General features: G+C 36.8%; 1 protein-coding gene across 1 annotated transcript; it reads left to right on the top strand.

The window, feature by feature from the left end:
- The first annotated feature begins 673 nt into the window (after positions 1–673).
- On the top strand, positions 674–23,534 carry LOC113229917 (leucine-rich PPR motif-containing protein, mitochondrial-like). The gene is made up of 16 exons (XM_026463608.1): positions 674–801; positions 875–1,270; positions 2,004–2,160; positions 3,137–3,246; positions 4,143–4,377; positions 5,375–5,581; positions 7,498–7,711; positions 8,583–8,795; positions 10,065–10,285; positions 11,044–11,220; positions 11,831–11,989; positions 14,048–14,262; positions 17,298–17,471; positions 18,555–18,780; positions 21,500–21,722; positions 23,038–23,534. Exons 1-16 carry the CDS (start codon positions 674–676, stop codon positions 23,217–23,219), a joined length of 3,237 nt encoding a protein of 1,078 aa, XP_026319393.1. The 3' UTR covers positions 23,220–23,534.
- Positions 23,535–24,728: the final 1,194 nt, after the last annotated feature.

Here is a 24,728-nt window from a genome sequence, read left to right as displayed (position 1 = left end):
CGTGTTAGTTTGTATGAACTGCAGGCCCGTTCCGGCGGCGGCCCGTACACGGACATGTGAACGAGTTCATACAAAATATACGTAACGATATTTTTTAGCCCCTGACGGACCACGGCCCGTCCACATTATTTCCAGTGCTTGTGTTGCCAGTGCAATCCTGACTTGAGCATTGAATAGAGTTCTAGGGGTCGTATTCTAGAACTCTACTCAATGCTCAAGTCAGGATTTGAGTATGGTTTAAAGCACTCGAAATCAAACTCAAGTCCCTTCCATTAGGCTCGTATTTCCAGTGCTTGTGTTTCCATTGCAATCCTGACTTGAGCAATGAGTAGAGTTCTAGAATACGACCGTAGAATACGACCCTGACAGTCGTATTCCAGAACTCTACTCAATGCTCAAGTCAGGATTTGAGCAGACTTGAGTATGATTTCAAGCACTGGAAATACGACCCTAATGGCAAGGACTTGAGTATGATTTTCAGTGCTCACTGCAATACTTAAGTCCTGACTTGAGTATTGAGTAGAGTTCTGGAATACGACCCTTCAATGTAAATAAAGATAGTTTGATAAATCGTTTGTAATAATAATTATATTTTTACAACTAGCAATAAAATTTAAATGTCATTCGTACAGCATATTTTCGTTATCCAAAATATTTTCGAATAGTCTAAAAAATGCTCTCCAACGGGTTTTTGAAAATTGCAAGTTCATGTAGATCAGTTTTCTACAGAAAATTTTTTATAAACCGTAAATTGTGTTTGCGGTCTAGTTTTTACAATTTTAGTAATACAACGCCTTTGAGGTTAGGAAAATCGTTAAATTTTTCTGTTGTTTCGACCTATTATTTTGACTGTTTTTAATATTATCCGTTACAGATCAATAGCGACCGTATCTGTCTTAAAGGTTCCGGATAAACCAAGGTCTAATACAGAAAAAAGATATTCTGATAATGCTCTTACAAATGAAACTCTGACAAAAGGTACTGATACCGCTAAGAAACCAGCATTTCCAAAAATCACAGAAAAGAAATTTCAACCAATATCAAGTGAGGATTTGTTAGAAAAATATATCGCAGGACTTTCCACAGATATTCACCTTAAAAATAGGGTGTATAAGAATGATTTGCTAAGAGTTATAGCAAAGGTGAAGAATTTAAATTTTTCAACTAAAAAACAACAGTTGCTTTTGCTTCGTTGCTGTACGGAGTTGCTGCCAGATGAAGCACCAGCCACGAGGATGGCTATAGCTGAAGATATCTGGACTACAATTGAGTAAGCCACTTTTTATATATTATGACCTACATTATACTCAGTAATGGCATAGTATAATAAAACAAGTTTGGTAATTCCATACCAACGTAGCGGCACTGCGTATATGTGTGCTCGCCCACTGAGTGCTGTGTATAGATGCACACTATCACATGCACTCACTTTGCATAGTACTGGTTGTCCCATGCACCTATCATTATGATGTGAATGTGTGTATGTAAACATATTCAGGGCTCTGCTAAAATTGTATGGAGTTAACAAATGTTTTTATTTTTTTAATATACCAAGTGACAGGATAAACAAGTTGTATGTCTGGTAAGTATTATATATCTATTAAAACCTTTTGTTTGTTTTCATTGTAATAACTGGATGAAATATAGTAATAATTTAATTGTTAAATTGTTCTGCAAAATAATGACTTTAATTTGCAACGAGTTAAAAGTTATATTTTTTTGATTTTAGGGTAGTTGAGCACATTTGAAGTGCTCTTAAATATTTTAATAAGCTTTTGTCCTCTATGAAAAATGGAGGAATGCATTATATGTCGCTGTTTTTGCATATAAATATCATTATAAAGTCATTTTCACATTTTTTGATGTTGAAGTTCGGTGTTTTCTTGTAGGTGCAAATAATAAAAATATGTTCTGTTTTTCATTTTCTTATAGTTCCTCATTTAACATTTTCTTATGAAATTTTGTGTATGTTTTCAAACAATATTTTTTGCCCAATTTCACAGAAAACATGCAGATTTTACAGTGGAGCATTACAATGAATTGCTTCGAGTATACTTAGCAAACAATAAATCTATTATAGCAAGGTCATTTATCAGTAAAATGGGAGGTGTCCAGCCAGATAGTACTACATATGATTTGCTTTTAAAAGTACTTGGAGAGGTTTGTATTTTGTGAATATTAAGCGAAATTGATGTTTAAGTTTGATGCAGCAAAGTGCTGGTCTATGTTTTGACATGGCACATACTCTTCTTGCTGCGTTGCTTTCACAGAGACCATGCTTAGTTGGAAAAATATATAAGTAAATAATTTAAGATCATTCATGTCTTAGGTCGCCGTACCTCACACCCCAGCATCAAAGTCTATATAGAGGCTCTCCCTTTAGGCTTAAATGGCCTCCTGACTAGAGCTCTGAGTGGCACTGCAATTATTATGGACAGGAATGTAGCCATCAGGCGTACAACTCGTTCGTCCCATCACTGGATACAATAAAAATAAAAGAAATAATAGAAAACCTCTCCTGGTATGCTGTGGCTTAAATAAGCACATGGTCAACCTCTAAGTGAGACCAAACTGTACGTCCTAATACACACACAAAACTTACTAATGGGCAAACATCGAGCACATACCCTGTTTAAGTTATGCTTATAATAATCCCACCCCTAAATAGACATTCCAACTCGAAATTGTACTCATAATCCTAACAACTGTGTCAACCAAATATAATTTTTTATACTTTGAGCTTTTTCTTATGATAACAATTGACGGGACAAACAAGTTGTGTGCCAAGTTGTGTGCCGTGTGGTAAGCGATATTGCTGTCCATAACAGTTGTAGTACCGCTCAGAGCATTAAATCGCAAAGATCTTAATGTACACTGCCACTGTGCCCGTCACCCTGAGACATAAGTTGACAAGTCCCATGTGCCTGTAATTTCACCAGCACTTTTACCCTTCTAAACTGGAACACAGTAATGCTCACATTACTGCTTTGCGGCAGAAATTGGTAAGATTTCAGTACTTCCCTGGACAACTCTTCCACAAGGAACTCTACTGTTACTAAATATACAATAATGTAATCTATAAGTTATTTATTTGCTACAATAACGTATGAACCATAATGATTACTTTGGTTTTTAGGCTGGAGATATAAATCAATCAACTGAAGTCATTTCAAACATGAAGGCGTCAAATATTCCTGCTACAGAAACCATATTTAATTCTCTTATTGTTTGCCAGGGGAAAACAGGGTAAGCTACATTTAGGATAGTGACTACATTCAATACAATACCCATGCACAAAGAAATATCACCTTATATTAATTAACCATGTACTGAACTAGTATTACACTGCACTGAATTCTGACACAGCTCAATTGGCAATTTATAGTAGCAATTATAAATTGTCTTAAATTAAAAATGTGCATGTCAAACTAGTATCAGAGTTGAAATTTTGAATTTTGACTGGAATTCCTGAAGAACCAGTCCCGGAAACATAAATGGATTTATTTTTGACAACAAAATTGTACTGACAGTATTTTTAAATATTTTCTACAACAATAATAGTGGGCTATAAATAGCAGGTGATATAAACAAAACAATTATACCAATCTAAAAGATTAGATGTTTCGTCTGATCAATTCTTTCGTACGACTAAATTGATCAGGTTTTAGTGAAATACCTCAAATACTTGACTAACAGTAGTGAGTTTTTGTGGGATTTTTTGCTAAAACTTTGTCAAGAAACGTAAATTAAATGGCAGCATTGACATTCTCGCCTATTATAAGCAAAAGAATACATGCTTAACCCTTTTATTGATTGTACTTAAATAGTACCGCACACATAAATGTCAGTATTTTTCTTGGATTTCAATATAAAATGTTTAATATATGTAAATTATTGAATTTTGTCAGTATGATGTTGATACTTTTCTATCGAAAAGCGGTAGACCTCAACTACAGAGAAAGCACTTCGACAATTGCACTATAAAGCCTGTTGTTGGTTTATTGAGATCCGTACAGTGAAACGGAATAGCCCGTACTATCATTGTTCTAATATTTAGTTTTACGATAAATGCTGTTACTGCCCATAAACGGGTTCAAGTGAAAAGTTTGTATCAATTTATCAATGTATAAATAATCTTACAGGAATGTTAAAGCCATTAACGAAGTACTAACAATGATGACGTCTCTCAAAATGGAACGTTCAGCCGATACTTATGTAGCCGTTTTCCGTGCCTTAGCCTTTAATAAGCTGCGTGAAATGTTATTAGAAGAACTAAACAACGCATATCATGAACACAAAATTCATTTTGAAGAGAGGCATATCATGGAGATTGTGAAGACTGTTGCTATAGTTGGAATGTACGATATTGTTCCTAAGGTAAAGTGTATGTCATTGCTTAATTGAATGAACCTTATACTTAAAAAAATAACTAAAATGTATAGGGAGAAAGTCGTGAGAGAATTCACCATGCCGATCTCGCTTTGGCGTAAACATGTGGACTGGCGAAGTGCCATAAATACAGTGCCATAAGTATACCATAAACAAAATACAAATTGAAGCGCAATTTTGAAACAGACAGAGCTTGTACTACGTGATCTAGAATCATCGAGTATACCAGAAATAGAGACGAAATGCCATTTAATTTGTTTGAAAACTGTTCTGCCAAATAATTAGGGTGACAACTGCGCTCCGATTGGCCAGCCCGAATTCGAAACAATTGACGGGTGTCGTCAATTGTTTCATTTGAAATCGACCATTTTAACTTGAGTTTTGCTATAATGGACTAAAATTTAAAAATTACATATTTAATATTTAATTACCGATGAAATGTGATTCCGTTTGTTTTGTAATTAGATGTTTTGCTGTTTTTACTACAACACCGAACAGAACAGCCCCTATAGTTAGAGATATTATCTTTATTACAAAAAATACAGAATATTTTTGAAATATACAGAGACATACACACAGGTCAGTTATTGGCGCTGTATTATTTCAGCTTTCTAATTTGGGATCTCAGTGCAAACGAGTGCAGATGAGTTGCTAGGAATGGATGGCACTTATTCTGGTCAAATGTCTAGAATATTCTTTGATCATGACCACTCTGTCAATATTATCTGACAGATTGTATGAGAATATTTGTGTGATTGACATATTCGTACTCAATCTGTTCGTTCGGCGGTTATTTGGTAATCGAAAAAGGCGGTGTCTTTGAGCGGGGCGTCCACGCAACCTGTCTCGATCGTACACTTGTCTTGATCGCATTAAATTATTTTTGTTTCATTTAATGTTACTTTATGCTCATGGAATCTTTTGAAGGATAAAAATGTAATAATTATATGAAACTAAACAAATCTTAAAACCAATCTCTTTTCAGATCCTCGCATACCTCCCAGAAACAACTTTAAAAACACCATCAATATCAGCTTATATGCAAAGCGTGGCCACCCAATTAGTATTCTTGAACCATCCTGTAATAGCTTTGGAGTTGTACAAGTGTTTGCCATTGCCATCTTTTGGGCCTAAAGATGATCAGGGACTCCACGGACGAAGTTTGGTCAGGGATTGTGTTAAAGCTTGTATAGTGAGTGTTTAATAATTACTCAGTTTTATGTTCTAGTATTGCGAATTTGACTTTACAAAGGGTCAACTTGCTTATCCAAAATTACATCTTAACCCGTTCATGAACCGTACTTAAGCACACAAAAATGTCACTATTTTTCTTTGTGCCGTTGCGCTTATATTGATTCAATATAAAATGTTTAATATTACTGAATTTTGTCAGTATGTTGTTGATACGTCTCTATGGAGAAGGAGTATGTGACAACTATAGAGAAAGTACTTGGAAATCGCACTGTAAAGCCCGTAATTAGTTTATTGAGTACCATGTAGAAGTAAGGTATTCCGTACTCTCATATTCTGTTAACAGGTTTACGATTAACGCCGTTATTTTCATCAAACGGGTGAATAAGGCTTATATTGTTCTTAGGCCGCATTTATTCGACTTCGCTTGTATTATTCAGAGGAATTTAATTGTTGTTGCCTAGTAAATATAATTCAGATACGCCATTAATATACATGAAGGCGTGATAATTAGGCGGTTATCGCGCGAAAACTTTCGTCTCGTGTAACTGGGCGTTCATGAACGTAACTTGTAATTTTTACCTTTATGAATTATTTACATTATAATAAGAAGGTAAGAATAATTTTTCAACTGGATATTGGATAGAAAGGCGTAAAGAATTAGTACATTTCACAGATTCTTTGTGAAATACTAACAACCTTGCAGCGCTATATTACTTACTTGATAAACAACAACTTTTGTTCCATGAAATAAAACTATTTTTCCGGATTTAAATCGCGTATATTTGTTTTTTCCTATGTGTAACAATCGCGAAAACCTAAGAACTCGATATGTTTTGTTCCATGACTTTTGCAAAACATAATGAATTTCCAAAAAAATGTGCTTCTATTATATTTTTATAGTAAGATAGTAATTATTAATACAAACAACAACAAACTAGTGGAATAATTTCACAAAAAATATTGAATATCAATTGAATAAAAATTCAAGTAAGGTTCAAACGTGCGAGCATTTATCCCAACGACTCCCACTCCCGCACAGAGTTTAGAGCGATCTATTTAAATATTTTTATTTTTGTACAAAAGTTAAATCTGGTCAATCATTAAAAGTCCTTGCACAAAATTTGTTGTTTATGATATTAGTAATATAGTCCTGCGAGGATTTATTTTGTAAATAACCTGTGTAGTTGCAATAAAAATTTGAAATTGATAAAATAGTAGACTGAATTCAATGGGGCCAACTTACCTGAGTTTGATCTGTAGGTGTTTATTTATTTATTTAAAACAGGAACATAAGCATAACGCCAAAATTACAGGTTTCCACCTATATATAGCTTCAGACAAATCATACACAAGCATTAAACAAACGAACAATAAACAGTATTTCTTAACATCATGCACTTACACAAATATAACAAACCAATACCTGCGCTAATCACAAATTATTTAATAAAGTTAGGTAAATAGAATGTCCGTGAGGTTACGCTTTAGCGCATCAACATTACGATTGAATATATCAACTTCCAGGTCATGATTGCTCAGCACACTATCCAAGCTCTTGCTAGCTCTACATAGAAAACTATTTTGTCTACAGTTAGTCCTCGCTAAGGGAACTGCAATAGAGTGGTAGTGTCTCATAGAACGAGTAGGTACAATAAACGAAATATCACCCAGTAAATCAAAGCAGTCAACATTACCATTTATAATGTTTAGAATATACGCAATATCAAAGATTTTTCGAGGAATATTTAGCGGTAATAGATTCAGATCCTTACAGAGACGTGACGACATTTTATAGCATAAGAATTTAATAAATCTATTTTGGACTCGTTCAATTCTGTCTAAATAGCTATCAAAGCTCCTAGTAATTTTGCAATCATGTAAATTTGTTTAGTTACTTTTTTCAATCTGTTGCAGCCATCAAGTGTAATAGGTCTAATAACTCAAGAATTAATGGCGTCTGGCCGCAATCCGATAGCGCTAAATAACGCGGCCGAAGCGGCGTTACAGCAAGGAAAATCGCCGCTAGCTTTGGACCTGTTCACTAGAATGAAACTATTAGGTTTGCCATTGAGGCCACACTATTTTTGGCCCATTTTATTGCTGGCGTCCAAAACTTATGGGGAGAAAGGTGATTATAAATTTTTATTTCAATATATATCTATAACCGTGTCTTCAAATCATGAACAGGTTTGTCTTTTAATTTTTCCACATTACAATCGTTTAGTTTTGCTGATGGAGAATTTCTATCAACACCTAATCAAAGCTACACTCGAAAACAAGCAATCTAACATGTTTTGCAACTATACTGCGAATAGTTGATTTATCTTCATAAATCAACTATTCGCAGCAACAATTATAGTTACTGCAATATCACGTAGTAGCAGTAGAGCTCCTCGTGAAAGAGTTCGTCCGGGGAAGTACTTGCACCTTACCTAATTCTGCCTCCAATCAGTAATGTGAGCATTACTGCGTTCCGGTTTTAGAAGGTAAGGTGTGCTGGTAAAATTACAGACACATGGGACTTGTCAACTTATGTTTCAGGGTGACAGGCGCAGTGGCAGTGTCTCTCAGAGCTTTGCGATTTAAAACATCTGACTGGCACTGCAACTGCGTAATACTTAACACCAAGCTTGGTATTATAAAAAAAAAGTGTAATTGACAAGACAACCCTAAATGCTTTTCTTTTGCTTTATATTATATAAAAAAGTGATGGCTAAACGTGAAAATAGTTTGTAATTTATTGGATAATAAAATAGTTGTTGATAGTGATATATCAACGATAGTGATTTAAAAGAATCGGCCATACTTTCTACTGACGTCACAGCCACGGTGGCGTCATAATAGCTACGTACGATTGTTTTGCTAACAAGAGACATAGCGTCCCCCTATCACTGTCTTGTACCATTAAAATATTAAACAACGCATTTCACATTAATTTTTAACACGTTCAAGTGACAATAGAAAAATTGGAATCAAATATCCTGTACTATCTATTCCAGGTGTAATGAATACACTTCAAACGATGCTATCATTAGATGTATCACCGGATTATGATACAATTATGGATTACGCATTACCATACACCAGTTTCACTTCGCCACAGAACTTGATGAAGAAGCTTCTTGACACAGGGGTCACTGTTACATGTGTTCTGACTCCTATGATGGAGACTTTATTAAATACTGGACAAGTTAGAGCTGCTAGTGAGCTTTGTAAGTTTTCTTAATTATAATCAGCCTATAATTAATTTAGTATTCTTTTCGACAAAATTACGATGTCGAAACAGTCACAGATATCGCTACGGTGCCGAAAGCCGAAAACTTTATGCAAGAATGTGACACGTAGAAAAAAATCGTCGACGTAGTAAACTCGAACTGTAGCTTAGTTGGTAAAGCAATGGGACGGAATCCCGTGGTCGCAGATTCGAGTCCTGTCGGGTTGAAGAATTTTTTCTTTGTGTCCGATATTTGTATTTAATAATTAAGTCAGAACTTTGCGTATTGACATTTGGGAACAGAATATTATGAGAATGGGACATTTTGTATTTTTATGATTAAATTATATTGAGTGAGTATATCCTAATAATAAAATAAATTGATTTGGATATATCGCCGTTATACTGGGAAAAACAATTATTTCACAAAATATCGACTTCGAAATAAATGCAATTGAATTTTCAACGACAAATATTTTTTAGGCATACCATGGTCATCCCACGTTAATTTGTAATGGATGATTCCACATTTTATGTTTTACCGAAATCTGAAAACATTGTATATAAGTAATTTTATCGCGTTATCCTATATTAAGTAATTTTCAGTGGTTTTCGCAGTATAACGACAATATGAAGCCATCACGCCTCCTGGAGACATACGGTGTCCCTAATGTTTTTGGTACTGTAGGGTCCTGGAGCCACAGCATTGTAGTGTCTAACACGTTGAGCTGTGATTTCATCCACCATTTAAAAGAAAATATAGTTTTTTTAAATCATCGTGACGGGTGAAGGGTTTGATTATGAAAGTTTGGCATTCACGGAATTTAACATTTTAAAATTAGTATTTTTAGGGTGTTTCATCGAACTTAAAGTAAATTGGATATTTATAGAATATAACATTCTGAAAATTGTACATTTAGGGAGATGAACACATCGCCCGTTTGCCAGAAAAACGTGTTATCTAGAGATAACATATTATTCTGGCAAACGGACGACTTGTGAATCGCACTTTTGATAACTTGTAACCTCTTGTGAAAGTTCACATATCAACGACAATTTGCGACAAGAACAGTCCAAAGCGTCGAGCTTAATGTGTTCTTGACTGTACATACTGGAACTGGAAGGTACTTTCCCTCCGTGCCCCATAGCCGTGAGACTCTCAGTATATAAATGATTTATTGTTATAGTGTGACGTAGTGTATAGTTTAATGCTATAATTTCAAATTCCGAATAACATAATTCATCAAAACCGATTCATTTTCCGCAGGCGAGCTTTTTGAAGGTAAAATAGATGGAGATAGATTAATAAACCCTTTAATAAAAGGATATCTGATAAGTCTAGATCTCAAATCCACTCTGCATATACTGCAGGATTTAAATTCGAAAGCGAGTGATAAAAACAAGGACTGGGTGGGAAGGTTTTTGTGCAATTTCATAAAGAATAGAAAGGGAAAAGGAGATTTACGTGACTTTATAAGTATACTTAAGGTGAGAAAGATTTTTATTATTTTCTGTGCCATCCACATTTATCGTATCCGGCTATGTAATTACGCCGATAAAATTGAAAAAATACTGAAAGAAATTGCAAAACATTTAGATTAATACGTAATTTATGTTTTTAGATACTAATAACAATAATAATAACGCACACACTCAACATAGCTCCGCACTAGGGAAACCCTGAGTTGCGGGTGCCATTGATACACACATAGACAACCACATATTACACTCAAACTCACGAGAGAAATAAATATAAACCATACAAATATTTCATCCCACCCAGGAAAAGTCACTGACTGAAATTAAAAGTTTGGGCCGAAACCCAGTCCAATTCTGCAGGTCGTTACAAATCACAAAACTTTTGCATTGATAACTTCAATTCATTGCCAAATAATACTGTCTATATTCGTAAAGTCTTGAATATTAGTATATTTAAGTACCTTACAAACTTACTTTAAAACAACTGCCTCAGTGGCCGAACGGTTACCATGCCGGATCGCCACGCAGGTTCGATTCCCGGGCCGGGAGAAATATTTGTATGGCCAACATTTATTTCTCTCGTGAGTTTGGGTGTAATTTGTGGTTGTCTATGTGTGTGCCCGTGGCACCCGCGACACAGGGTTTCCCTGGTTCGGGGCTACGTTAAGTGTGTGCGTGTTGAGTGTGTGCGTTATTGATGGTAAGCTACAGCGAACTTATTGATGTTTCACCAAGTATGAGATGATGCCAGCGTTTCTTTATTTCAGAATTTGCGCCTTTCAAATCTGAAGCTGTCCACTTCGGCAGCGGAATTTTGCCTCAGTCACATACCAGAAAATGAATTTAAGGAGAAATTGCCTTACATCCGTGAACTCCTTATTTCTATCACCGACGAGAAATTTATTGACGAAGCCGAAATGTTTTCGCAGAATATACCGCATCCTGTAAGATTTTATAACCCTATGATATTCCAACTTTTTTAATAACATAACTCCTCCTACACCAACACTCACCACACAAACACACTCGCTACACAAACACACTCGCTACACAAAAACGCAGGCAAACACAGGCGTTATTGGGCGCGTTTAATCGACACGAATTTCGTCGCGCTTATACCGCGTGCATATTACTGTCATGGCAAAATATGCTTTATTTATTTAGCTATTGCGTTTTAACTTAAATGAGCGCGCGTTGAGGCTGGCTTGTCTTTCGTTGGTCTACGCGGCAGCCGCCGGTTGTGTCATACCAAGGAATTTATATGTTGTCGCCTAGTAAATAAAATTCAGATTCGCTATTAATGTACGTATCGCGGCCGCGCGAAAACTTTCGCCTCGTGGCGCTTAGGGAGTCACCAAACTTATTAATGAAAAATGATTCTCTATTCCGAGTTACTTCTTTTTTACCGGCTCATCTTAGGACCTGGAAAATCCTCAGCGTCGTATTTCGACTGAACTGCGGTATAATGTTGAATCGGGCCCTTTTTGTAGACACAATACACTCAACTCTACCTGATACAATGTAACCTCTTTTACCACAATCTCAATATTACAGAAACAAATGACCGAAGAAGCGTTGCGATCGCATCTGGTCGAGCTGGAAGCTAAAGGTATGAATACACGCGGCGTACTGCGCAAGCTACTGCAGGAATATTGCAGGACCAACAATTTGCAGGCTGCTAAGGAGATTGTCGAGAAATGCAATAAAGAGGGAGTAAGTTGCTATCTATTCTATGGGTGCATCGACCCAAAACCTCTTACAGGTATGTTTGTTATAATCTGTATAGTCAATAGCAAAAACCGCGGTATGGTGTATGTAATGGTTGGTTCAAAATATAATTTGAAATCTACCATGAGCTTTTCCATGAGGGAAAACATCGTGACGAAACCTGAAAGTCGCGGAAAACGTGTGAAGTTCCCAACCCGCATTGGGCCAGGGTAGCGGACTAAGAAATAACCCTGCCTGAGAGGAAACCCGTGCCCTGCAGTGGGACGTATAAATGGATTGATGATTGACTGTATTGTCATAACAAACATGGACTGAGTGAGTTGCACATGAGGTGAGTTGCAAATGGGACAAATTCCAATTGAAACGAATAACGACCCTGTGACAGCATCTCATTTCAACAATGAAACAAAACACTCTTTTTTTTTTGCGTGGGCAGATCCTCCTAGGATACCTCTCCGCCGCGGGGGCAGCGGGAGGTTATGCGGACTTCTACCGGCTAAAACCCCTCGGTGGCCTTCCCGGGTGCTGTAGTGGGAAAAATCCGGGATCGACTTTGCGCACCGGAACCCCCCCAGCACCTAGAAGGAGCTACGTCCTCCCCCTCCTCTCTTCACGACGAAGAATGAAAGAAAAAGAAAGAATGGCACTCTTGATCCGCCAACATAGCCGCTACTATGCCTGGCGGAGAGAGATCTCGCCCGATCCGGGCAACCAGGATGTTCCGCTCGGAGGCCCATGCGGGGCACTCCTCCAGCGTGTGCTGGGCGGAATCCTGGTCCCTCCCACAGTGGTGGCACTGCGTCGTCGACTCGCGTCCGATCCGATTCAGATACTCACCGAAGCATCCGTGCCCGGTGAGTATCTGTGTCAGTCGGAACGTGGTGACACACTTCCGCTGGCTCAACCAGACTTCGAGGTTGGGCAGGATCGCGCCGACGGCGCGCTGACGCGAGAGACGCGAGAGACGCGAGAACGCGAGGCACGGCTGTTCCAGCCTCTCGCGCCACTTCTCGAACGCCCGTCGGCGCTCCTGCCACCGCACTTCCGGCGGCGCAGCTTCTTCCGCCTGGCGGAGGCGCGTGTAAATACGCGCATCCATCTCCGCCAGAATGAAACAAAACACTCTAAGCTAACCTGCACGTTGGAGAATATTTCATAAAACCATTCGAAGACATGTTAAGGACCTTAACCAACCGTCATTTATGGTGGACTATGGCTGAAAGCCCATCACGGCAAGAGATTCGCTGCTGTCCCTGCCCTCACAATGCTCAATTCTTGTGAGTGTGATCTGCTTGCGTGGCTTTGGTCGGATATGTCTTGTGATTGTATTGTATTGTATTGTATTTATTTATTGTCACATGTACATAGTCAGGTGTTACAAATGGATTGCTTGAGAGTGCGTACAGATCTTGCGAATGCGCCGCAAGTGCGCCTGTTTGCGACAGGCTCGCGAACTGCGCACGTGTACTTTTTTATAATATCAAGTGACGGACGAACAAGTCGTGCGCCAGATAGTAAGTTACACGCCTGTCCATAATAGTTACAGTGCCACTCAGAGCTTTAAATCGCAAAGATCTGAGGGGCACTATTAGTGCGCTCGTTACCCTGAGACATAAGTTCCCAAGTCCCATGTGCCTGTAATTTCATCAGCACCGATACCCTTCAAAACAGGAAAACAGTAATGCTGACGTTACTGCTTGGCGGTAGAAATAGCTATGGTGGCAGCACTTTCCTGGACGAGTCTGGGCTTGTAGCATCTGAACCCTCTTTCACAAGGAGCTCTACTGCTACTCATTAACAACATGTATTAAACTGTACGCACCCTGAGATTCTGTGAAATGATGGAATCGGAGGAAATGTAGGGAGTCGAGTGTATTATTATTGGTTATTTTTTTATTGTTATTTCTTAATTAGCTTAGTTTCACGGTACATTAGTTTCTTAACTGTAATACCGTGTAAATATATTTACAATAAATAAATAAATAAAATCGTTGCCTAGCAATGGAAGGTGCGCTGATTAACACATTCTGTTATTTTATTCAGGTGTTTCTCTCAGCTGGAATGAAAGCAGCAATCTTCGATCTTCATGTGAAGCTAGGAGAGTTAGAGCTAGCGGAACTCGCTCTAGCGGATCTCAACAAGTCCGCGCCCAACTTCATGCTGGATGAATACAAAGTCATAGACTTCGCGACTCTCATGGTGTATCGCAATAAGATTGATAAGGCTTTTGAGTTGATTAAGGAGCAATCCAAAAAGAGGTAAAGTGTTCATACGTGTACGTGGGTACGTGTACTATAAGTTTCCGGAATGAATAAGAAAAAAATACTATGTATATATGGTCAGAAATGAATTTATTGTTTCTCAAATTATTCTCCGTTACAGTTAATGCACTTTTTCATACGAATGAACCAATTTTGAAAACATTTATGCCACTCCTCCTTGACAACCTCTGAAACATATTTTTCATACTCTTCGACAGCCTCTTCGGGTGATGAAAATCGTTGATCGCGTAACTGGTTCTTAATTTTTGGAAATAAAAAGTCACAAGGTGCCAGGTAGGAACTGTACGCGGGATGGCTCATAAGGTCAATGTTGTTCACCTTCAAAAATTAATTTGTCTGTCTGGCCGTGTGAGAACTGGCATTATCATGGTGCAAGATGATACGGAGTTCACGGTTATTTTTACGGAGTTTGTCAATAACTTCCGGCAAACAAATGGTCGTATACCAATCACTATTCACGGTACAACGATTCCCCAAAGCAACAGTAGCCACGTGTCCAGTTTTATTTAAAAAAAGAAGCAATCATCCGCTTAGAGGCACATTGCACGCGCGCCACTTTGGTTGCTTTCGGCTCATTTCGAAAGACCCATTCGCTCGATTGCGGCTTTGTTTTGGGATCGTAACTATAAAGCCATGTTACTGACAGGCGTGTTGCTTACCATCAGGCGCACGACTTGTTCGTGCCGTCACTTGATGTTATAAAAAAAAATGTTTCATCACCTGTTACTATGTCCCACACCAAATGTGACGCTCCTTCGTTGAATCTGGTAAGCATGCCATCGCACCAAATGACGCGATCCGTTTTATGAGCCTCAGTCACATTGTTTGGGATCCACCGAGAGCAAGGCATTTTCACACCTAAATGTTTGTGTAGTATTGATTGTATTTGACTCATGCCTATCCCTAAAGATGCCCGAATCCCATGGTATGTCACATGCCTGTCTGTTTTAATCATACGGCGCGCAGCATCGATGTTTTTGTTGTTCACAGCAGTGGACGGGCGACCCTCACGAAATTCGTCACCAAGATTCACACGACCGCGTTTGAATTCTGCAAACTAGCTATAAATAGTCGTCTTGCATGGTGCTTCATTGCCAAAAGCAGTCTGAAACCGAGGGAAGCTCCGCTGAGCTGTTAACTTACACTTAAAGTCGTAGAAAAATCATACTACAAAAATTTTCACGGGTTAAATCCATGGTGATGTAGACAACCAATTTCTAAAATGACACCACAATGTAAAAACAAGTGACAGTTAGATGAAACAAACTATATTCTACAGCCAAAGAGTTTCATTTTCAAATGTTGTAATTACTTTTTAAATATTGTTTATGTTAAGTGGCCAGTTCCGGAAACTTATAGTGCGCCTTATGTACAACCTTTTCGGAATATCCCTCTGCAGTCGGATTTATAACATTTAATTTCTCTACCTACTTCCGGTGGTAATTGTTATTATTTAAGTAATCGAGTATATTCTCGTGAAATATTAAATACTTTTTCATATTAAGTAATACTTCTTGATAATATTCCAGAATATTTAAATACTAAAAATTCTCACCCAAATTAGGTAGAGAAAACTAACCTGAACATTCATTACCCGACTACTCTTTATTTTGGTTATATTTTTCTTAACTTCCTTGGCATCTTGTTAAGGAGTCAATGACATAAAAATAGTTTTTGTCTCAAAAATGCTCGGAAATGTTTGCATATACTTTCAAAAAACGAACACGGGAAGTGTCATTTGTGGACCGTGTGTATTATGTACGAAAATCCATTACTGTCCACTTCTCTAAATTTTTAAATCTACATACTAATAAATGAACTATGTAAATAAGCAAAAGAAAAACTTATACAGGCAACTGCCAAGTGTTCGTAATTTAATCGTAATTTTGTTTATAAAAATAGGTAAACTAAAGTGCTTTGGTATTCTTTTCTGTATTTTTGGCCTTTTTTCCAAGTTCGTCGCGAAAATAAGTCCTAGTGAGAAGAGCGACAGCGAAAATGCCTACAAATGCTATGTCAAACATTACTTTTAATTAACATATTTTTTACTTTTTCTATTATACATCTTCTTTTTAGGCTTCTATTATTTCCTTATTTGAGAAAATCACTTTCACGGAACGGGGATTGCTTGACTCCTATTAATAAATAATCGTTATGTAACTTGTAACGTCCAGCAATCACTTACTTCCCGGCCTGTGCAATAATGTACTATTCTGCTCTACGTAGTTCACAAGAAAATAAAAAAGTTCGTGGTTCTGAGTTAAAATTATTATAGATTATAAATTTAATAAATACATGGAAATATGTATTCAAGTGCATTCATAAACATATGTATACACTATTGATCGATGGCTTTCTAGAATAGCGGCCTATTTCCATAACATCAGGATGGTATAAAAAATTTACTGATACTGTCGATAGTTAAACATAACATAAGTATAGGGGCTGTGTCCCACGGCTGTGGGACACTGAAGGAAATTATTTTAAATATTGTACGTAGTATATTTTGGTTCATGGAGATATTATTTTATTTGTAAAAGTAACTTTACTACTACGTACTGTACTAGGTACTGCATTGCTCAAAAAGTTGTATATATGAAAAAAGATCCTTTATTTTTCTAATTCCATTGAAAGTGTTAATTTATAAGCATTAATTCCTTACTTTCCTTTTTCCTTTACTGCCTGCGTGACCGAACGGTTACCATGCCGGACTGCCACGCAGAGGTCCCAGGTACGATTTTCGGGGCGGGAGAAATATTTGTATGGCGTACATTTATTTCTCTCCTGAGTTTGGATGTAATTTGTGGTTGTCTATGTGTATGTCCATGACACCCTCGACACTGGGTTTCCCTAGTGCGGGGCCATGTTGAGTGTGTGCGTTATTATTATTACTAATAAGAAATACACACACATAATACTTTAAATTAAAGAATATCGTAAAAGTTTCCTTGAAGTTTAGAAAAATGAATTAAAATACCCATTGATTTATTTTGTGAACATTTTTTTTGCAGAAACGTTATAGGCGGCATGAAGATATCAATGAACTGCTGGCGTCTACTGGACGCGGTGGCGGCTAAAGGCACATATGCAGACACAAAAACCATGTACAACTTACTGTGTTCGCTTGGATACTGCAAACCTACTAACATCATTATGGGCCCATTGATACGTGTGCACCTTAAGGAGTAAGTTTGTTCTAATTTTGAACTCTACACTAAGACGGTCCTCAGGAATTTCACACACTTTGCAATTCGGAGAATTCACCCTCATGAAAAACAAAAATTTAAAATAAAAAATAACGTATAGCTTAGCTACTTAAGCAGTCATTACAAGCCAGTGATTGCAAACAACTTCCGAATCAAGCTATCAATTTAATAAATAAAAATATATTAGAATCAACAAAATTATATTAGACGTAGACATTCTTTTTTGGTAAAATTTACATATGCTTAAAAAAAAATATAAAAAATTATAAATTATATTCGTATTATTGTCCTATATTACTATTCTAGTCACATTCAAAACATAGACAACCACAAATGACACCCAAACTCACGAGAGAAATAAATGTCGTCCATACAAATATTTCTCCCCGCATGGGAATCGAAGCTGGAACCACAGCATGGTAACCGTTCGGCCACGAAAGCAGTTAAATCTGTATTTAAATAAGTGATCTGAAACCGTATCAACAATTTCAAAAGGCAGCAGGTTATACATAGCGTCTCACGGCTATGTCACACGGAAGTAGAGTTTTTACCTTAAATACCGTAGATAGAAAATTTTATTAAAAGAAGACTTCATTTTCATTTAAAAGCAATTCGAGCTGCATTCAAAGATTTTTAAATAACCGCCTATCTGATCCGAGAATCGAACCCGCTAAATGTGAGAACACCTGAAACATGTTAAATGTCATTGTCTTCCTTTTATTTAAGATGCTATGTTATTTAGAAGAAAACAATCCTTACCTTATGATTGAGGCTTTCGATTAGTATAGTAAAATTACAGATTGGTTTTTTATTAATTTGCCAGTATTTAAAAAATACTCTTACGAGTATAATATCACCAATGGAACTGACCAGCGTGTCAAAAGCTCTACTTAATGGCGTCCGACTACGTGGAATGTTACCGTATGGTTGAGGTCTTAAGATAAACTGGTAAATGAACAGATTAAAGGAAAACGCCACTCTAAGTTAACATCCGCACGTGTAATTGTCCTATATATTTTACTATTACTTTCAGTTACTAAATATTATTTGTTTCTTCCACAGTAATAATATAGAAGAAGCAGTGAATGAGTTTGTCCGCATAGCGAACAACTATGGTAAGACACCTCTGAAACACGAACTGCTCTGCAGGATCCTAAAAAGCAACTTCAATGACGGCTCGTCTGAGGATCATTTTATGACGAACGAGAGAGCTAATCGCAGAATGAATAGATCGCTGCAGATCCTGTTGGAAACAAACAAGAACATACATGGAGCCAGCGATGTTCATGTTAGTTTATGTATTATTTGTGTTTGTAGTTCTGTATTTGAATTTTACTTTCTATATAACCTTATAACTCAGACAGATTTACTCCCATTAAGTATAACGAGTGATACTGTTAGGGGTTAAAATCTATATAATTAAAAGAAAAGCATGATAAGTTTGTATGGAATATTTAATGACAATTTTTAATGCGTATGAATACAGCTAAAACAATAGTCGCAGCTTAGTGGGAGAACTGTTGCGTCTTAAGAGTGTATACAATTTCAAATGGCTTTGGTTGATTGCGGATAACAGTGAAATCAATCATTTTAGAAAAAAAATTAGTAAAATTGAGGATATACTTACACTGTTTGTTATACGGTGTGAAAACACGATTCCTAAAAACTTTCACTATGAAAAAAAAACAAATGTACCTCGAAATTTTACAAGAATACGGCTATATTCAATAGGTACTTTTTTACATATACCAATGATTTTTTTTATATCAACAGAAGTAAATAGAGCACGTATACTATACGATATACATTTTTCAAATGGCTTTAATTTCGTTGTAAAAAAATAAATTCTGAAGTAAAACCAGTCCCTGCCGCTCGACCCAAGCAAGACTAAATGTGTTAGTATGGGAAATATTTAAATTCGAGCTGAGGTTGGGTAGTCTCTTAAGAGGTCGATGGTTCGCATCCTTGTGACGGCATGTAATTAAATTTTAAATTCCTTACATTTGTGAATTTTTAGTAGAACCACTCGCTATCAAGTGATGAAACTTACATTCTGTCAGTAGGTATTACAGACTATACCTAAATCCTCTTCATCAAAGACATGTCGTCAGATGTACTCATCGTCACGTATATTGAGTTTACAATAATTATTCTTTGGAAAGAAATTCAGAGAAACAAAATCCATTTTTAACACCTCCAATATACGTATGTACTTAGAATAATAACGCATAGAATGATAGTTTCATATCAAAGGAACTGTCACAAGTGAGGCAAAAATCAAATTCATGCAGGCTAGTTTTAGTAGTAGGTTAATTTTCGGTTTTAGTGAATATTTATATAAAAATACAAGTTGAAACGCGTTACTTCCTTGTGGAATGTGATGTTAGTATCTATTTTATGTTTGTCTGACGTATTTTTACACTAATTTACTGCACACTTCGTCATTTTTAGCTAAAATTCTGGAGCTGTTCGCGGGGCAAGTTGACCTTGAGCACTGAAGGCCCGCCCGCTCGTGTAGGCCCTTAGGGAGCGCTTTAATTTGCCTCACTTAGCGTGTGCGGGCTAGGTTTCTATGCGTTATTATTCTAAGCGTATGTATATATTCCCCGCGCATTGTTCTCTTTTATTTGTAAAAGACAAGTTTGTATGGAATGTTGAATTAAACAACAATTTTAACTCGTAAGTCCCGTAAGTTGTAACGCGTCTATCTCTAACCTAATAGCGACTTATTTTCGTTATTGATGTTTTCCAAAATGACAGGCAAAGCAACATAATCAAATTATTTTTGTGAAAGAGTCCAGGGAAGTACAAGCCACCTTACCTATTTCTGCCGCCAAGCTGTAATCTGGGCATTATTGCGTTCTGGTTTTGAAGAGTAAGGGTGCTGGTGAAATTACGGGCACATGGGTCTTGTCAATTTATGTCTCAGGGTGACAAACGCAGTGACAGATCTCTGCGATTTAAAGCTCTTAGTGGCTGCAAACGTAACTGCAAACGTAATGGACTGGCCTGTAGCTTATCATCAGGCGCACGGCTTGTTCGTCCAGTCACTTGATATAAAAAAAACCTAAATGGTTATCAATAATTACAGGTTTCTTATCACGGTATGATTTTTTTTTAATTTTTCCGATATTTCGCCACGGTTACATGTTCCATGGTCAGGGGTGGACTGGTCAGCAATAATAATTAAAACAAAAATGGTTTGACTTCAGTTTCACGTATGGATATAGTGGTGGTTTGTCGGAACAAAGTGAGTGACAGTAGTAACACCACAAGTAATCGAGATTGAAGGTAGTCGTCGACAGCGAAACAGGGTAGTCAGACATGTCTGTTTTTAAAGTTGACATCTGGCTTTTAACCCGCGACTACAGAGCATGTAACGGTTACGAAATATCGGGAAACTAGTAAGAAACATGTAATAAGTTATAACTTATTAATTTAGTAAATAGCCACGAAAGATTTGCCCAATTTGACCAATTTTCTGGCCTCAAACTAGGGAATTTCCTGTAATGAGTACCAGAACAACGTATTTCACTACCATTTCCAGGTACCCTGGACCTGGAACACCTGGACCACAACCAATTAAAAAAGTTCATTTCCCAAATTGGTTTTACCGGAGATTGAACCCGGGACCTATGCATCTTGCGCCTACAGTGTAAACCGTTGGCCTTATTCGGAGTGGCGGCGTGTGCGGGTACGTGTAATCCAAATGTACGTAGACCCTCGTTGCATTAACAGTGGATCTGTTGGCTGAGTCCGCCCGTACCATTCACAGTGCTTGCTAGCGTCTGTTTGCAATTTCGACGTGTGCATCTAGCGGTTTTAGTCGCTTGGGCGCTGTGAAAGGGAATATGCCAAGACCCGCGCCCGCACCCGCCGCCGCGCCCGAGCCTCTTGTAGTTGGGCTACCTAGGTCGTCAAAGTCTACATAAATGATAAAATGTATATGAACAAAATCCTGTTTAAAAGTCGTGTCACCAATTTTTTATTGTGTCATTTCTTTCTAGCTCACTCTTATAGCAGCCCTAGCAGACGTGGGTCTTAAGAAAATCCTTCGCAAAACACTTCTGGATCCACAAGTGAAGTTCCACCCCGACGCGTTGCTACGTCGCTGCGAGCGGTTCGCCGACGAACGTAACGTGAGGGCGTTAGAAACACTGGCTGAGTGTGCTACTGACCTACGCCATATTGACGTCACGGAGATTTACGATTTAATTCTGGATATCCATCGTGAGTATTCTATATTTCGCTACACATGCAAAGATTATATACAGTGTGATTTTTATTTTTATTATTTTTAATTTGCCTGGCATCCACACCAATTAATCACCTTGTCTTAAAGTAGAGAATTTCCTGTACTATATTTACCAGAGAAACTAAATTCCCTCCAGGGGCACTACCTCGAACACCCAGTTTTTAGTACTTGTCTATGTGTTTTGGTGTGTTTAGAAAAGTTAGTTTAAACTACCGAAAATCGAACCCGGTACCTTCTCATCCAACGCCCACAGTGCAACAAACCCTAGAGACACCAAGGTCATACTGGGAAGATATGGAAATAATTTTGGATATTATAGTTAAATTTTTGATCAAATGGAAAAAAAAAATTTCCATGAAAATGAATAAATTGACCATCATTTTTATTACGTGAATCGATTTGCTCTCGTCTTATATTTCATTTTATCGTAGGAGAAAAATCTAGACTTTAGAAGTTTGTCAAATTTTGATAACAAATGTATCATATATTTATTACTATAACATTAGGAATGAAAGATAGGTCAGAAAAAGGTGTTCCTAGTCTGTAGATACATGTATAGCTAAAGGGAGTGACATAGAGTTGTTAAAACCAATAAATATTAATTAGTAACTTTTTTCAAATTCCGGATTTTCGGAATTAGTTTTACTGCAACAAGGGAGGGGCGGAGAGTCCAATGGAGTGGAATCCGTTACTTTTTTATTTTCTGGTAAAAGACCAGTTATCTACTGCATTTTTTCATGGCACCGTTAGAATTACTTTAAAATCCAACTTCGAATTCCTAGGTAAGTAGTTTTGTCCTGCGTTGCAGTAAACCATTTCCGGAAATCCGGAATTCGAAAAAAGTAATTAATTGATATCTGGTGGTTTTAACAACTTTATGTCGCTACTTGTAGCTATATCTATATATGTGGAACACATTTTTCCGATCATTGGTAATTAGTTTCATTGCTTAGCTCTATAATGGAACTATTAGCATTACCTATATATTCCGTTAGTCTATATTACGCAACAATGGAACTAGGCAGAAAAGAAACGCGGTACGTCTATTATGGGTCTAGACAGTGGAACAGCTATCATCATTCCATAGTTGCTACACAATAAGATGACAATGACTGAAAATCCAGGTAGTGGAGATCTTATCTAGTGGAGAATTTATCCCTGTAGAATATATGTGAAGGCTTGCATGGGATGTCGGTAATATAGTCCTGAGAGGTTGTTAGCTTTTTAAAAATAACCCTGCATTAGTTGATCGTGTAACAACATACTAATGAATTCTCCAATTTTTTTCAGAACGCGAAGATGCCTGCGACAAGGCACTAGATCTATTCAATAAGATGCAAGACATCGATATTACGCCCTCGCAAAAATTCGTCCGCAATTTGCTTTCACTGTTAAAGTCGAATAATAAGAAAATTCCAAGTGAACTGTCTGCGTTTATGACCAAAGAACAAACGACAGCTCAAAAAGTGTAGACGTTTTCGTTTTTCTCGAGAAAATACTTATTGGAAGCTTTTTCTTGTCATATAGTATCTGTATAGTACTTTCCGTACCGTTGGTCGCTGTATAAAGTACAACTTTTTAAGAATTATTTTTACAATGTAAAACCCAAATGTTATAAATTAAGAGTTCTATTTAATGTGTCACCAATAAGTGCGTGTACGTGTTAATTTGTCAATGTGTAAAACGTATTATGTGTAAATAACTGCAAATTAAGTTATGATGTTTTGTAAATAAATTAGTAATTTATATCTGTGATACTAAATTATTATTGTTGCATTGAAATAAATAGTCCAAGTGTAAAATTTAAAGTTTTATTTGAATGGATAAAATAGAAATACATGCAATAGTGGCATAGTAGAATAAGATTAAGTAGAGCAACTCCCGCCTATTTGGCGCATCATACACTTCATTGGGAGCGCAGGGTTGTCACATTATTATTTTAGTTATAACTACAGCTTGTAAACATAACTTGAAAAACAAAAAAAAAAATCAGTGATTTCGTGCCATATTGAATTAACGTTTGTAAAATGTAATCTCGATTATGGGAGTAAGGTTCCGAAGTAGGAATGAAATGCGAGTTTAGTTATATAAGAGTTATAAGTATACGTAATGAATTATTTATAAATCAAAAACATTATAAATTTGTCGTTGAAAAATATTTTTGTCGATTACGATTTAATATTGCTGTCTAATGTGAAATAGATTCTGGTGCGAATAAATATTTTTTTTAAAGTTTTTCGGAAAGCTTGGAGAAGGTGATGAAACTTCAACATCTTTGAATTTATTATAAAATCGCCATTCCAATATTGCGATTTGTGTGCGACTTATCAAAGGCCTCTCGGAAAGTGTTCTCCATTGTCTCAATATTTTTAACAAAATCGTCAGGTGGGACCACTGGTGACATAAAATCAGGTGCATTATTTCTGTAACTAAGGTATCTAGGACTCCGCGCTTAAAATACAAGAGCTTCTGTATACGATTTCATTAGTTCGTAATCTTTGTGACGATTTTTTATGTAGATTGCACTTTGAATATTGGACTGAGGCATGAAAAAATGACCTTAAATTCAATTTCTTCTGTGTTGCATCTCTTTCTTTAGTTATAATTTTTAATTTTGTTTGTTAATTTAAGTTGGTTTTTGAATTGAAGCAACTAAAAAAATATAAAAGCATGCTCACTGCGTCTTCTTAAATATAATAAATAGATTTAAGAGAAATCGCTCGGCTACTAAATTATTACTATTCGTTTTTGGGTGTTTATTTTGCATACACTAGACATAACGTGTGAAAAGAATAAAACACATCAGCAAATGACGTGACCGTGCCTTTAACATTCTCTTAGTGCAAACTCCGGCGGTGTAGTATACAAGCTCCTCATCTAACGCTAACCACTGGGAACCAAAGTCATCAAATAAACAAATAACTAAAATTAATGTATTATATTATATTATATTATATTATATTATATTATATTATATTATA

The sequence above is a fragment of the Hyposmocoma kahamanoa genome, unplaced genomic scaffold, assembly GCF_003589595.1.
Source record: "Hyposmocoma kahamanoa isolate Upper Pololo Valley unplaced genomic scaffold, ASM358959v1 63, whole genome shotgun sequence".
In the NCBI taxonomy this organism is placed as follows: Eukaryota; Metazoa; Arthropoda; class Insecta; order Lepidoptera; family Cosmopterigidae; genus Hyposmocoma; species Hyposmocoma kahamanoa.
The sequence above is the reverse complement of the archived record's forward strand: the minus strand, read 5'-3'. Positions and strand labels throughout refer to the sequence as shown.

What these genes read in the sequence shown, in the direction of transcription:
- LOC113229917 (XM_026463608.1), top strand. Translation starts at nt 674, where the DNA reads ATGCTCTCCAACGGGTTTTTGAAAATTGCAAGTTCATGTAGATCAGTT. An exon ending in AGTAATACAACGCCTTTGAG is followed by an intron (nt 802 to 874) that starts GTTAGGAAAATC and finishes TATCCGTTACAG; the next exon opens with ATCAATAGCGACCGTATCTG. An exon ending in TAGAGCTGCTAGTGAGCTTT is followed by an intron (nt 8,796 to 10,064) that starts GTAAGTTTTCTT and finishes CATTTTCCGCAG; the next exon opens with GCGAGCTTTTTGAAGGTAAA.